Source organism: Trachemys scripta, chromosome 22 (genome assembly GCF_013100865.1).
Source record: "Trachemys scripta elegans isolate TJP31775 chromosome 22, CAS_Tse_1.0, whole genome shotgun sequence".
Lineage (NCBI taxonomy): Eukaryota > Metazoa > Chordata > Testudines > Emydidae > Trachemys > Trachemys scripta.
The window spans coordinates 5,167,654-5,180,223 of NC_048319.1; the positions used below are offsets into that span (position 1 = coordinate 5,167,654).

The following is a 12,570-nucleotide window of genomic DNA, read 5'->3' on the forward strand; positions in this document are numbered from 1 at the left end:
CACCCCACCCCCACCCCCCCCCCGCCTGGGAGGGGTCGGCCCAGCGTGGATGGGTAACGCCTGTGATCCCTGCGCTGCTCTCCTCAGGAGCATCTGTCTGTCTCTGCCTAGGTTCTTAGGCCACGGCCATCACCGTGGTATCTGACCCTCTGCCGGGCATGGACTCTGTCCTGTCCCATGCCTCCCGCGTGCCACCCCTTTCTTCTTTTAAAGCCCTATTTCTCCCCCCCTCCCCAGGAGACAAGCGTTTCTTGTCTCCGCTGTGCTGGGACCTGGTCGGGAAGAACATGTTCGCCATGGCTCTCCAGGGCGTCGTCTTCTTCCTCTTCACCATCCTGCTGCAGTACCGGTTCTTCGTCAAGCTACGGTGAGGGGCCGGCGGGGGGCGGCGGGAGCGGCAGGTGGGCATGCAGCCTCCCCGAGTTGCTCTCTGCATCCCTGCCATAACAGGGTGGAAAAAGCCCGTTGTTCATCTATCCCTTCGCCCAGCTCCCCACCAGTCATTGGGGCGGGGGGCTGGGCTGGCAGAATTAACATCTCAGTGACATGACCCGGGGAAAGCTGAGATGCCACCTCTGCTTGCCGCAGCCGTCTGTCCATCCAGGCCTCTGAGCCAAACCTGCATGATTTTAAACCCCCGCCCCCCCACGGCTGCTGTGTGGATGTACCCTAAGTGATTTAGGAGCCAAGTCTGCTTGACTCTCACCCATGTGCTTATGTGGTTACTGTAATATCTAACCCTGCTCACACGGGCCTGTCTCCACAGCTAGGACCAGACTAACCCAGCAGTTCTCAACTCTTACCATCAAAAGACCCTGTCTCATCCTGCTGGGGTCTAGCTGGGACCCCTCCCATTTGGCAATCTGGAACCCCGACACCTGATCGCAGCCCCCAGGTCAAGAACCCCCCGGGATTCCAGCACCGTTCATGGGATCTCCAAGTTCCCTAGAGCCCGTGCTAGGTCTGGGTGTCATGGCAACCGTGCGGCCCAACGTGCTGTTCCACACCGCTCGCCCTAGTGGGACGTCACCCTCCATTCGCATCCTGGTTTGAACCGTTCCCCCTCCTTCCCTTCAGACCCTTTGCCGTTAAACTTCCCCCTCTGGGCGGGGAGGACGAGGACGTGGCCAGGGAGCGGGAGAAGATCACCAGCGGAGCACGGCAGGGAGACATCCTGGTGCTGCATGACCTGACCAAGGTGAGGAGGGGGTGGGGGAACTGGGCAGTGACTCCACTCCTGGGGCAGCCTGTTCCTCAGCTGGGGGTGGGGGCGGAGGGGACATCACCATCCACCTCTCACTGTCACCCCCAGAGGAGGACGTGGTTCTTCCTTGTGCCACTTCTTTCTGTTTTATGGGAAAATGTAATGAAAATGAAAAAAAATTCTGTGGAAAATTTATTATTTTTTATTATTTTTTGGCAGCTGTTCAAATATCAACAAATCTCAGGTTGGAAATGCTGCCACAGGGCCCCATTCTCTGCTATGGGCCAGGCCCCCCCTGATTGGACTACATCTCCCATGAACCACCACAATCCCCCCCCCCTTTGGAAAGGGCAGGCAGTGCACCTGGGGAGTCCCTGGCCATGGTGCATCATGGGAGATGCAGTCAAGCAGGGGCCCCCAACCCATAGAGGAGAGCGGAAAGATGAGGCAATCGAACTACACATCCCATGAGGCTCTGCGGCAGCGATAGCCAAATGGGAATATTTCGGTTTGGGGCTGTGCGTTTTCTCTGACAATCATCTGAGTTTCCCCATGAACGCAGACCCTTCCTGCGAATACGTTCGGTTCATCACACACCCAGTGTCCTGTAAAAAAAAGTTTTGGTGACAAATTTTCAATTCACCCTCGCCCGCGATTCCCCCGGCGCTCGCTGGGTCTTTCCAAGGACGATGACCGCTTCCTGCCAGGAATTAGAACTCTTCTCCTTGTCACCAGCCCGGCAGCCCTGCAGCTAACGATTCAGAGCACCAGGAGGCGGTGGGGTTTCATGCGATGTTCACCGGGGGTCCGCCCGCTCGCTGTGGCAGGTGCTTGGCCTGCATTCGCATGGGGGGGGAAGCTCCCGCACAAGCACATGACTCTGCCCTCTCCCCACGTGCTCCAGGCCTCCGGCCTGGGATGCGGCTTTCAGGCTTTTTCTCTGCTCTCTCTTTCAGGTGTACCGGGCGAGGAAGAAGCCGGCTGTGGACCGCCTGTGTGTGGGAATCCCCCCAGGGGAGGTAAGGCAGCTGTGGTTGGGATTCAAAGGGCAGGCAGCCCTGGTCGGTGCAGCGAGATTCGGAAGCAGGTCGGTGGGGGGAAGCAGCTGGCTTAGGCCCGTGTCACACCGGGGATGGAACAGACAGTCCAGCGAGTGTGTCCTAGAGAGGAAGAGGTGACAGGCCCCCCCAAATCCTGGCCCTGAGCCCCAGTCCAAGTGCTGTTCTCCCTTCCGTGCCTCTTGGAAGGGGGGAGCCAGGCAGGGTGGGCGGCTTAGGGGACAGTTTGCCTTTAACCCTGTGTTCAATCCCGGCGCAGTGTTTCGGTCTCCTGGGGGTGAACGGCGCTGGGAAGACGTCCACCTTCAAAATGCTGACGGGGGACACCGAGGTGACCCTAGGAGATGCCTGTCTGAAAGGGCACAGGTGAGTGGGGAGGGGCAGGCGAGGGGGGGGCAAGCGAGCACTGCTGGGGGGGGGTGAAGGCAGGGATGACGGGTAAGTGCAGACGAGTTCATGGGGGGCCAGGTGCGGGCCCCAGTGAACGGGACAGGTGAGTATTACAGGACGAAATGGGGGGGAAGGACAGGGGAGCACCTAGCTGGGGGATGGGTGGGAAACGGTACAGAGGGGAGCTCTGTGGGGAACTGGGTGGGGTCAGGGCTGTGCAGATGGGAGAGGGGGTCTGTGTGTGTGTGTGTTTGTGTGTGTGTGTGTGTGTGTGTGTGTGTGTGTGGTGGAGCTATGAGGCGGGCGCATGTTGCACTAGCACGAGAACCGAGTCATCGACACACACGCCCCTTCCTCCTGCCCTCAGGCTGCTCTGCTGGGCTCTGGCAGCCCTGGGGACGCCCCATTCTCCTAGCCCCTCTCCAGAGCACGGTGGGCTCTGCTGCGGGACACCCCTCCCCTCCCTGCGGATTGGTTTCCCCTGGGCTCCGCTGCGGGACGCCCCTCCCCTCCCTGTGGATTGGTTTCCCCTGGGCTCCCCCTGCGGATCGGTTTCCCCTGGGCTCCGCTGCGGGACGCCCCCTCCCCTCCCTGCGGATCGGTTTCCCCTGGGCTCCGCTGCGGGACGCCCCCTCCAGCAGCTCGGTTTCTCTGCCCTCGCAGCGTGCTCAGCGACTTGCAGTCGGTCCATCAGAACATGGGCTACTGCCCCCAGTTTGACGCCATCAACGACCTGCTGACGGGACGGGAGCACCTGGAGTTCTACTGCCACCTGCGCGGTGTCCCCGAGGAGGAGACGCCCAGGGTAAAAGCTCCCCCTCCCCTTCCCGCCCCCCCCCCAAAGCAGGAGAGACGCCTCCTGGCTCCTCAGCCTCTGTGCTTCTCTCCCTGCAGGTGGCTCAGTGGGGGGTCTCCACGCTGGGCCTGGTGCAGTACGCCGACAGACCCGCCGGGGGATACAGCGGGGGAAACAAACGCAAGCTCTCCACGGCCATCGCCCTCCTCGGTGCCCCGCCGGTCGTCTTCCTGGTCAGTGCTGCCGGGCAGCAATGGGTGCCTGGACGGTACCCCTTGCGCTCTGAGTCAGCCCCCTCCAGCTGCCGTCGGATGAGGGGGGGAAGGCAGCTCATTTGCACGGTTGTCTGCATTGTGCAAACCCCAGCCCTGTTGATTTGCATGGTTATTTAACATAAGAACATGGGGACGCAGCCTTGATGTAACTGACATAAGAACGGCCAGACTGGGTCAGACCAAAGGTCCATCCAACCCAGTATCCTGTCTACTGACAGTGGCCAATGCCAGGTGCCCCAGAGGGCGTGAACCAAACAGGTAATGATCAAGTGATCTCTCTCCTGCCATCCATCTCCACCCTCTGACAAACAGAGGCTAGGGACCCCATTCCTGACCCATCCTGGCTAATAGCCATTGATGGACTTAACCGCCATGAATTTATCCAATTCTCTTTTAAACCCTGTTATAGTCCTAGCCTTCACAACCTCCTCAGGCAAGGAGTTCCACGGGTTGACTGTGCGCTGTGTGAAGAACAACTTCCTTTTATTTGTTTTAAACCTCCCCGGTCGGGCTCTGTTCCCGGGCCCAGGCTGTGGATGGAGCAGTAGAGCCCTCCGGGCTATCGCTTGGGGGCCTTGCTGCCCTCCAGCCCCTGGCTCCAGTCCTCGTTCACACTGCTCCGGCCCTGGGCGCACCGGGCATTTACACCTGCCCCTGCGTGCAGCGGTGCCCAGGGGCCTCGGTGCCAAGCCCGCCGTGCTTCCCCGACGCACCCTGGGTCCGGACAGGGCCAGGCCTGACCCAAAGCTGCTTTCGGGGCTCGTTGCAGGACGAGCCGACCACGGGGATGGACCCGCGAGCCAGGCGGTTCCTGTGGAACTGTATCCTCAGCGTGATCAAAGAGGGCAGGTCCGTGGTGCTCACCTCCCACAGGTAAGGGAAAGGCCTGAGCTGCTTGTCCCTGGGGATCAGTAACTAGCCCACCCCACCCCCACGCAGGCGAGTAGCCGTCAATCCGCCCTTTTGCAGTGATTCCCCTTGTGCCATGCACAGGGTAGGGGGGCAGAGCTGAGGCATGGGGGAGGGGCAGGGAAGCCAGCGCTGCTGCCCCTGATCTGTGGCTGAGCCAGGGGTTTGCAGCGGGGGCGCTGCTGCTCTCCCACTCCCTGGCAGGGATAAACTGACACACCCCCCCCGCCAGGGAAGGGCCCAGTGGAAGCAAACATGGGGGGCTGTTGGGCAGGGGAGAAGTGTGGGGGTGCTGAGTCGGGGGCGCTCACGCCATCACCTCTTCCCTCCGGGCAGCATGGAGGAGTGCGAAGCCCTGTGCACCCGCATGGCCATCATGGTGAACGGCCGGTTCCGCTGCCTGGGCAGTGTGCAGCACCTGAAGAACAGGTAACTCGGCGGCATCTCTCCGGGAAAGCCGGCGCGGAGCGAGTGGCCTGCTAGGGACCGAGCTGTGCCGGGAACGTTGCAGAGACCTTGGCGGGGTGGAGAGGGAATGTTCATGCCGGTGTCGCTTTCCTGAGGCAGGGAAGGAAGGAGCTGAATCCACCCCCCGCTCCCCCTAATGAATCCTCCTCAGGGAGCTGGCAGTCCCAGCACCTTGGGCATTGGCTGGGGAGGGCTCACCTCTAGGGCGCCGGTTCGAATCCAGCCCAGGGCATTAGCGTGCGCCAGTTACTGCCATCTGGCAGTCCCTGAAATGAGTCTGGTGGTCTCGGTCCAGTCCCCTAGTGGTCCTGATTGCAAGACACCACCCTCGCTATTAGCACTGATTGCCCCCAGCCTGGTGGCCAGGGAACGAATGGGTCAGGGTCGAGGCCCGCGTGTGGGGCGGGAAATTCCCTGCTGCTCCCGATCTGCGGCTGAACCAGAGGACTCCAGCAGGGGGTCAGTGCATCTGCGTCTCCTCTCCCAAAGCTCCTGCTCCCCTCCCTGGCTGGGGTAACTCCCCCGGGTGGCTGGAGCTCAGAGAGCTTCCCGCCGTGCTAACCCCTGGAGCCGCTCTCCGGAGCTGTCAGTCCCCGGCGTGTGCATGAGCAGACCCGCCTGCCTGTTTGCCGTAGGTTCGGCGACGGCTACACGATCACGTTGCGGGTGTCGGGCCCCAGCCCGGACCTGCGGCCCGTGGAGACGTTCATCCAGGACTCCTTCCCCGGCATCGTCCTCAAAGAGAGACACCACTGCATGCTGCAATACCAGCTTCCCTCTCGGAGCTGCTCCCTGGCCAAGATCTTCAGCATCTTGTCCGCTCACAGGGGCACCTACCGCATTGAGGACTACTCCGTGTCCCAAACCACACTGGACCAGGTGAGGCCAGGGCCCGATCTCTGCCCCTCTCCTCCAGCCTTGGGGTTTGCAGCGCCCCCCTGTGGACCAGGATCAAATAAATGGATGTTTCTCATACCTTGAGTGTAAGGGACTGTCCTCTTAACCCCGTAGGTGCCAGCTGGGACACCACCTGGGAGAGCGTCTTCCCAACAGCTGGGATGTTCCCCAGGGGTTCTCAGCGTTGTGAGGCGCCTCACCCCCACCTGCCCTTAGCATGAGGCGTCTTGTCTGTGCCTGCCGTGGGTCAGCGCCCTGAAACTACCAACCACTGGTAACGCCAGTCCTGCCTCCCAGGCCCCCGCCGGCCTTGCTCCCTCTGTACGGCTTAGCGATAGGCTCAGCCGAGCCCTCAGAGCCTTCCCTGCTGAGTCCAGCCCCTTGTCCACCGAACCCTCTGGGCATTCCCATAGCCGGCACACGCCAGCTCACTAGCGATGGCCTGGGATGCAGCTCTGCAAATGCTCCACACGTCCATGTATTGACAGTGAAACCCAGGCTAAGTGCACGACCAAAGAGCAGAGATTCAAGTGACAGCGGGTGAGAATATTGGAAACAAAGGGTTACATAGAACACGAAACCCTACCCCGTTTTCTAGAGCCTCCGCTTAACTAGCTGGGTCTCCTCCCATTTAAAGAAGTGTCTCTCACCCAAATTTCTCTCCAGCATTTTCAGCCGAGCCTGCTTGAGACCCCCCTGTCATGTAGCAAATTCACTGTGCGTTTACCTACTCGGGGAAGGATACCAGGGTGTCCTCTTCGTCCCCCAAATGCACCACAGCAAACTTTCGACGTGCCCCTCCAGCTAGTCCCGTCCCCTACCCGGCCTGCTGTTTACCTTTTTCTGTTACTTTTCTCTTTCTGAATTCTCACAGTCCTTCATTAGCATTCCGTTCAGCCTGGAGAGTGGAGGTCCATGGTGAACCAGACACTACTCAATTCATGAGTCCAAGGCTGTGACTACTAGGCCAGCCTGCCTGTCGCCCTGCCTGACTCTTGCTTTCGTCCCTTCCCCGCCAGGTGTTTGTTCACTTCGCCAAGGACCAAAGCGACGACGAGCCCCTGCCGGACTTGGCGCCCCCGTCTGAGCCCGAGCCCCCTGGCCCCTGGAAGAGGATCACCCACTTCCTGGAGGACGACAGCTACCAGGAGAGTGCCGTCTGAGACCCTCCCCTGCCCAGGAGTGCAGCCAAAATCCGGGGTGGGGGGGCTTCCCTTATAGCACCAGGGCTCCTCCTGCTTGGAGCAAGGAGGAGTGGAGGGAAAGCCCCACCAACCCCTAAACCTGAATCAATAAAACACCCATTGCTCGTAGGGGGCAGAGGCCCCCAGCTGATGGTCCTTGCCCCACGTCCATGGCTGTCCCCCCAGGGGAGCACCGCAGAGCCCCTTAAACCTGAATCAACAGCGCAGAGGGGGTAGTGCCCAACTCCACGGTGCCCTCCGGGAGCAGCTCCTGCCAAGCCCCCACCCTAGGGTGCAGGGAGCTTTCCTGTGAGTCACCCCCCACCCAGGGAGCAAGGGGTGGGCTGGGCTCCTTATGCCTTAAGTGGCAAGGAGGAGGTGGGATCTGGCTCCTGCACTCCCAGGGCTCCAGCGCCCACCTCTGCCCGGAGTTTGAATCCCAGGCTGGGCCCATCGGGCTCCTGTGGCCGGCTCCTTGCTGCACGTACAGCTCTCGCTTGGTGTCTGTACTGGGCCCTGCCCCAGTTCTGAGTGGGCCAGGGGGGATTTCACCCCTTGCCCTGCCCAGCTCTGTGCACTTCCCCCCACCCGGGTAGGGCCTAGGGGCCTGTCTCAGAGACCTACCCCCATTAAACCCAGCCGCTCGGACGCACAAAGGGGGAGCTTGGCTGGACTCTGTGGGGTCCTTGGTCACCCCCCCCCGCCCTTCGCTACATTCTGCTGTTTGAACAGGCCGTGGGGCTGTCCCCCACCCCCAGTGACTGCAAGGCCCTCACCAGCAGTGTGATCTCAGGGATCCCCTCTCTTCCTGGGGAGGGTGCTCCATTTTCCCTCCGTTCCCCATGCTGCAGCTACCATCCCTCCTCCCACAGGGCCTTGGCTGGGAGCCCGTCGGTAACACTCCTTCGTCTGCCTGGGCCGTGAGCCCCTCCTTTCTGCCCTGCCCCTTAGCATGCTGCATCCACTGGGGGCCTCCCGTGGAACATCCCCTTGCATTACTCCTTCCTCGGACCGTCACTCGCCCAGCATGAGGTCGCTAGATGCTATGCCCCTGCCTGGAGCCTGAGCTGTCCCTAGGCGGGGAGGTCTGCGAGCTCCGAGGCTCCCCAGCCACCTCCCCTCCTGGCTGTTCATGGGCCAGATCTTGGCTCCTGGTGGCATCAGTGGTGAAGGTCTCAATGATCGGGAGTTGGTCCCTGATTCCTGGCACCTTCCCTGGAGGGGCAGCTGCCCTCGCTCGGCCAGTCTTCGCCTCCTCCCCCTTTGGAGGAGAGAACAGCTGATACCCGCCTCCTCTCCAAGGCCGCCTGCTTTTCTGTCCATCCGTCACTAACGATGCACTGACCTCCCCTCCCCAAGGACGATGTCGCATGCTCCCCTCGGCCCGGGTGCTGCCCTACCACAGACTCCGCCCACTCTCACCACCAGCCCCACCCACCAGCTGAGTATTGTATTCTCCCATTTTAAAATGGCCCAGGCCAGTGACCATGTTGCCGTGGCAATGGCCAGCCTCTTCTCCCAAGGGTCCAAGAAGCGGGCAATGGCCGCTGACCACGTACTCTGGCCCGGGCCCCGGGCGTTAGGCCGGGCTGGGGCATCGCCGCGCCTCAGCCGACTGTTACAGACAACTGAGCCGACACTTCTCCACACAACGCTGGCCCCAGGCCCCAAAGAGGCGTGCGCCTGCCCCCACACCTGGTCCGCTCTGCCCGGGCACTCCTGAGGGCACTGGGGCTGGGCTCTCTCACATAGCTGGTCTGTTTTCTGGTATTTATAGAGCAGAGTCTGTGAAGATTCACGTGAAATACGAAGCGAATTAAATATACGCACACAATAACCCCCAGCCTGTGGGTGGAATGATTCTAGCTGGGCATTCTCCAGCTAGTCCTTCGTCTCTCTCTTTCCTCCCCCGTTCTGTGATCTAGGGCCCTTAGCCAGCCCTGTTTCCATAGTCTCTGAGTAGCTGCCAATCTTGAGTGTATTTATCCTCGCTACCCCCCTTGCGAGGCCGGGCAGGGCTGTAAACCCCCCAGCACAGATGGGAACTGAGGGCCAGGGTTACAAATCGAGCCCTCAGCCACTTGTCCAAGGTCACTGGGAGAGCTGGGAATTGCAGTCAAGTCTCCCAGGTGCTAGCCACCCGCTAAGAGTTCCTAACCCACCTGCTGCCCTAGTGCATAGGGGCCTAATGTAAGGTAGCATCTTCTAGCGGAAGGTTTTCATTACCCTGCAAAGAATTAACCCCCCAGGCCCTGTGTTTAATATCCTTTATCGGGCAGAAGGGCAAATTGTGGCCCAAGGAGAAGCGATTTGCCTGTGGTCGCTGGGACAGAACCCAGGAGTCCTGACTGCTCCCCCCACCTCTAACCATTGGATTCTCTTCTCTATACCTGCAGCGAGTTCCAGAGGTTAATTACACCCCATGGAACCAACAGACTTCTTTTTCTCTGGTTCAGAGAGGTGGCCTTTACATTTCGGTCCCCGTCACGCACACATCCCGCTTGGTCCTCATTGGGGGATGGGGGCGCACAGGAGCGGACCACCATCCAATGGCTACAGATCACCGGCCAGCAGGGGGTTAACTCCCAGCTGAGCTATCTCACAGGTGGCCGGGGTGGAGTAAGAAGGTCAGGGCCAATCAGGCAGAGTGTCAGGCCAGGCAGCAGTGGGGGAAGGCCAGTCCTTGGTGTAGAGCTGGGGTCTTCCTGGCCGTGTGGGTCTAGGAACCTCTGGCTCTTTCACTGTGGCCAGAGGTTCAGGAGCTGGCCCAAAGGGGCCTGTGCTGGGTGAGAAGTGTCCGTCTTGGGGCCAACTGATCCAGCAACCGCTGAATCCTGGATCTTCCCCCGCATCTTCTCTGGCTCTGCGCTGGGCTCGCTGTGTTCTCCTCCAGCAGGGCGGTGCTGCTCTGACGTGGGACGGAGCAGGTTTGCATGGCTGAAGCTGCTCTCGGCGTGGGGCTGTCAGCGGTGGATTTGGGGGCAGGCTGCCTCCCTGGCGTTGCCAGCAATGGGGCTGGAAGAGAATGGGGGAGGCGATGCCAGGAACGAGGAAACGGAGCTGGAGGCCTTAGTCCAGGTCCTAGTGAGCAAGTGTCCCTGGCCCAAAACACCTCCGACTCACAGGAAAGCTCCCTGGACCCTATGGTGGATACCTCCGTCCCCTGGGGCAGTCTGGGGCCACGGGATGGCACCACACTCCTTAGCCTCCGGGGAGATGCCTTCATGACAGCACAGACGCAGGGGATCGTGCATGCTGATGGGGCTAGAGGCGTTTTTGGGCCTCATGGGTGACTGCATGGTACATGCCAGCACCGGGGAACTGCTCCCCTAGCTCGGGGAATGTGACTGGTCTTGTTTTGGCCCTATCCTCTGGCTGGACTGGGCTCGGCGGGGGGGGCAGATCCTGTCCAGGCAGGAATGTCCTGTGGTTGCTGGCTCTGCCCCATCTCATTCTCCTGCAGGGGCCCTTTGCCAAACCCCACTGCCCCCTCCCTGTCTCGCTGCGGCTACAGACCTGCCTGCGCTGGATTGTCCGGTTCCTAGGACACCGTCACGTTGGCTTGAAAAGGACAATGATCTCGCTGCCAGGGTGGCAATACAGCTGTTGTCCGGGGCTGGCATGTCAGAGGCCTGAGTTCATTGTGCTCTGGGAGGCATCGTGCCCTTGTGGTATTTGGGAAAGTTGGAGTGTGTTGGGACCTGCTGGCACACACCTGACCTGCCAGCCAGGGTGGTATCCCTAGGCCTCGCCTTACTCTGGGACCTGCTGAAGGCAGGTTCCCTACCCTTATGTTCCTTCTCCAGCTCCCTGGCCCGGTTACGGGATTGAGTCTCAGGATGCCATGGTCTGCAGGGGTAGGATGAGGGGTACACGGTGGTCCCTGCAGAGGGATATGGGGCTGGAAGGAGGGTGGCTTTGAGGACCCACGGGAGCCAGCATGGCTGAGAAGGAAGACACCCCCCGCGGCTGTCCCAGTGGCTCACCTGCCTGTCCTCCAGGTGAGCTTCACCAGTCTCCTTTCAGCAGCCGTAGGATGCAGCCCCACGGCCTTCCTGTTCCTGCCATCCTTCCTGGTCAGCGTAGGCTCCCGGAGCAAACGCCACCTCACCCCTCTGCAAGGAGACAGTGGGGTCATGCTAGCTGGGCTCAGCCCCTTGGTGCTGGGGTGGAAGCCTGGTCCTTGCCTAGCCTCCCCCCCCCCCAGCTGTGTATTATCTCCCCATGGGAGCAGTTTGGTAGTAAGGGTAAGGGAGCCCCTCTCCATGTGCCCAGGCAGGAGATCCTCACTTAGGGCTTGCATGCAGTTCTCTGGGCAATCACAGCGTGGGGTCTAGTGACTAGCGCAGGGGAGTGGGAGCCAGGACTCCTGGGTTCTTATTCCTGGTCTGGACTTGCTGAGTGAGCTTGGGCAAGTCCTGTCCCCCTCAGTAAACTGGGTCTGGCGCTAGCTACCCCCAGGGTGAGGCTTAGCTGAGTGTCTGCAAAACCCTCTGAGATCCCGGGGTGGAAGGTAGGAGAGATGGGCAGAGGGTTACTGTCACTGGCTGCTGGAGTTTTCCCTGATCCCCAGCCCTGTGCTCTCCCTTCTGTTCCGCCTCCCCTGGCCCCAGCTGAGATGCAGGATCTGGGGCACTGCAGGGGGCTGGCCGAGAGCAGGCAGCGCTGGGTTTGACATCTCCGTGGGGTTCACTTACTCGCTGGGCGAGGCAGGCGCTTCCCCCTGCAGCTCCTTGCGCAGAGACTGCAGCGCCTGCGTGATCAGCTGGTGGTTCTGGCTGGTCGTGGTCTCCTGGAGTCGCTGCAGGAGCAGGCGGGTGGGGAGCTGGATGTCTGGGGAGCGCTCTGGCCTCAGGAGGCTGCCAGCTCCAGCCTGGGTGAGAAAAAGAGAGGGAGAAGCGAGCCCTGTAAGATGTGCACCCCCACCTCACCCCTGCACGGATTCACTGCAACCGGAGGCCCCATGGTGGCCGCGTTCCAACATCCCTAAGCAAATCCAGTGTGTTTGTGTTGGGGGGAGGTTGGGGGCACCCCCCACTGTTCCTTTTAAGGCCCCTTCGTTCATCCCTTCCTTGTGGAAAATCGCATGCCTGGGCTTGGTACGAATTGCTGCAGGGCTTTGTTTGGCTGGGCCTGGTCTTCTGGGGCTGGTGGCCACAGGGCAGAGCGGAGGGAGCAGCAGGCGCTGGCACTCACCATCTCTGCCGAGCTGCTCCGCTCGGGGGGCGGTAGCTGCTCCGTTGGCTCCGGCTGGAGGCTTATCTTCGGGAAGGACACTGGAGCCGGGGGCTCCCGCCTCGCCGCAGCCCGGCGGGCGAGCGCGCCATCTCTCGGAGCCGGCGCCTGGCTAAGGTGCGGCTCCTGCCCCGTGGCAGCCTGGCCGCTGTCT

General features: G+C 61.2%; 1 protein-coding gene across 2 annotated transcripts in view; it reads left to right on the forward strand.

Moving 5' to 3' along the window:
• ABCA7 (ATP binding cassette subfamily A member 7) overlaps positions 1–9,018 on the forward strand; it is a 46,374-nt gene extending 37,356 nt beyond the window's left edge. For both annotated transcript variants that reach the window (XM_034755350.1, XM_034755351.1), the window contains 10 exons: positions 238–367; positions 1,078–1,198; positions 2,161–2,223; positions 2,522–2,628; positions 3,316–3,457; positions 3,547–3,681; positions 4,493–4,596; positions 4,969–5,061; positions 5,736–5,979; positions 7,017–9,018. In XM_034755350.1, coding sequence (XP_034611241.1) covers positions 238–367; positions 1,078–1,198; positions 2,161–2,223; positions 2,522–2,628; positions 3,316–3,457; positions 3,547–3,681; positions 4,493–4,596; positions 4,969–5,061; positions 5,736–5,979; positions 7,017–7,160 — 1,283 coding nt within the window. In that variant the 3' untranslated portion in view covers positions 7,161–9,018. The remainder of the gene's footprint in view (positions 1–237; positions 368–1,077; positions 1,199–2,160; positions 2,224–2,521; positions 2,629–3,315; positions 3,458–3,546; positions 3,682–4,492; positions 4,597–4,968; positions 5,062–5,735; positions 5,980–7,016) is intronic.
• Positions 9,019–12,570: the final 3,552 nt, after the last annotated feature.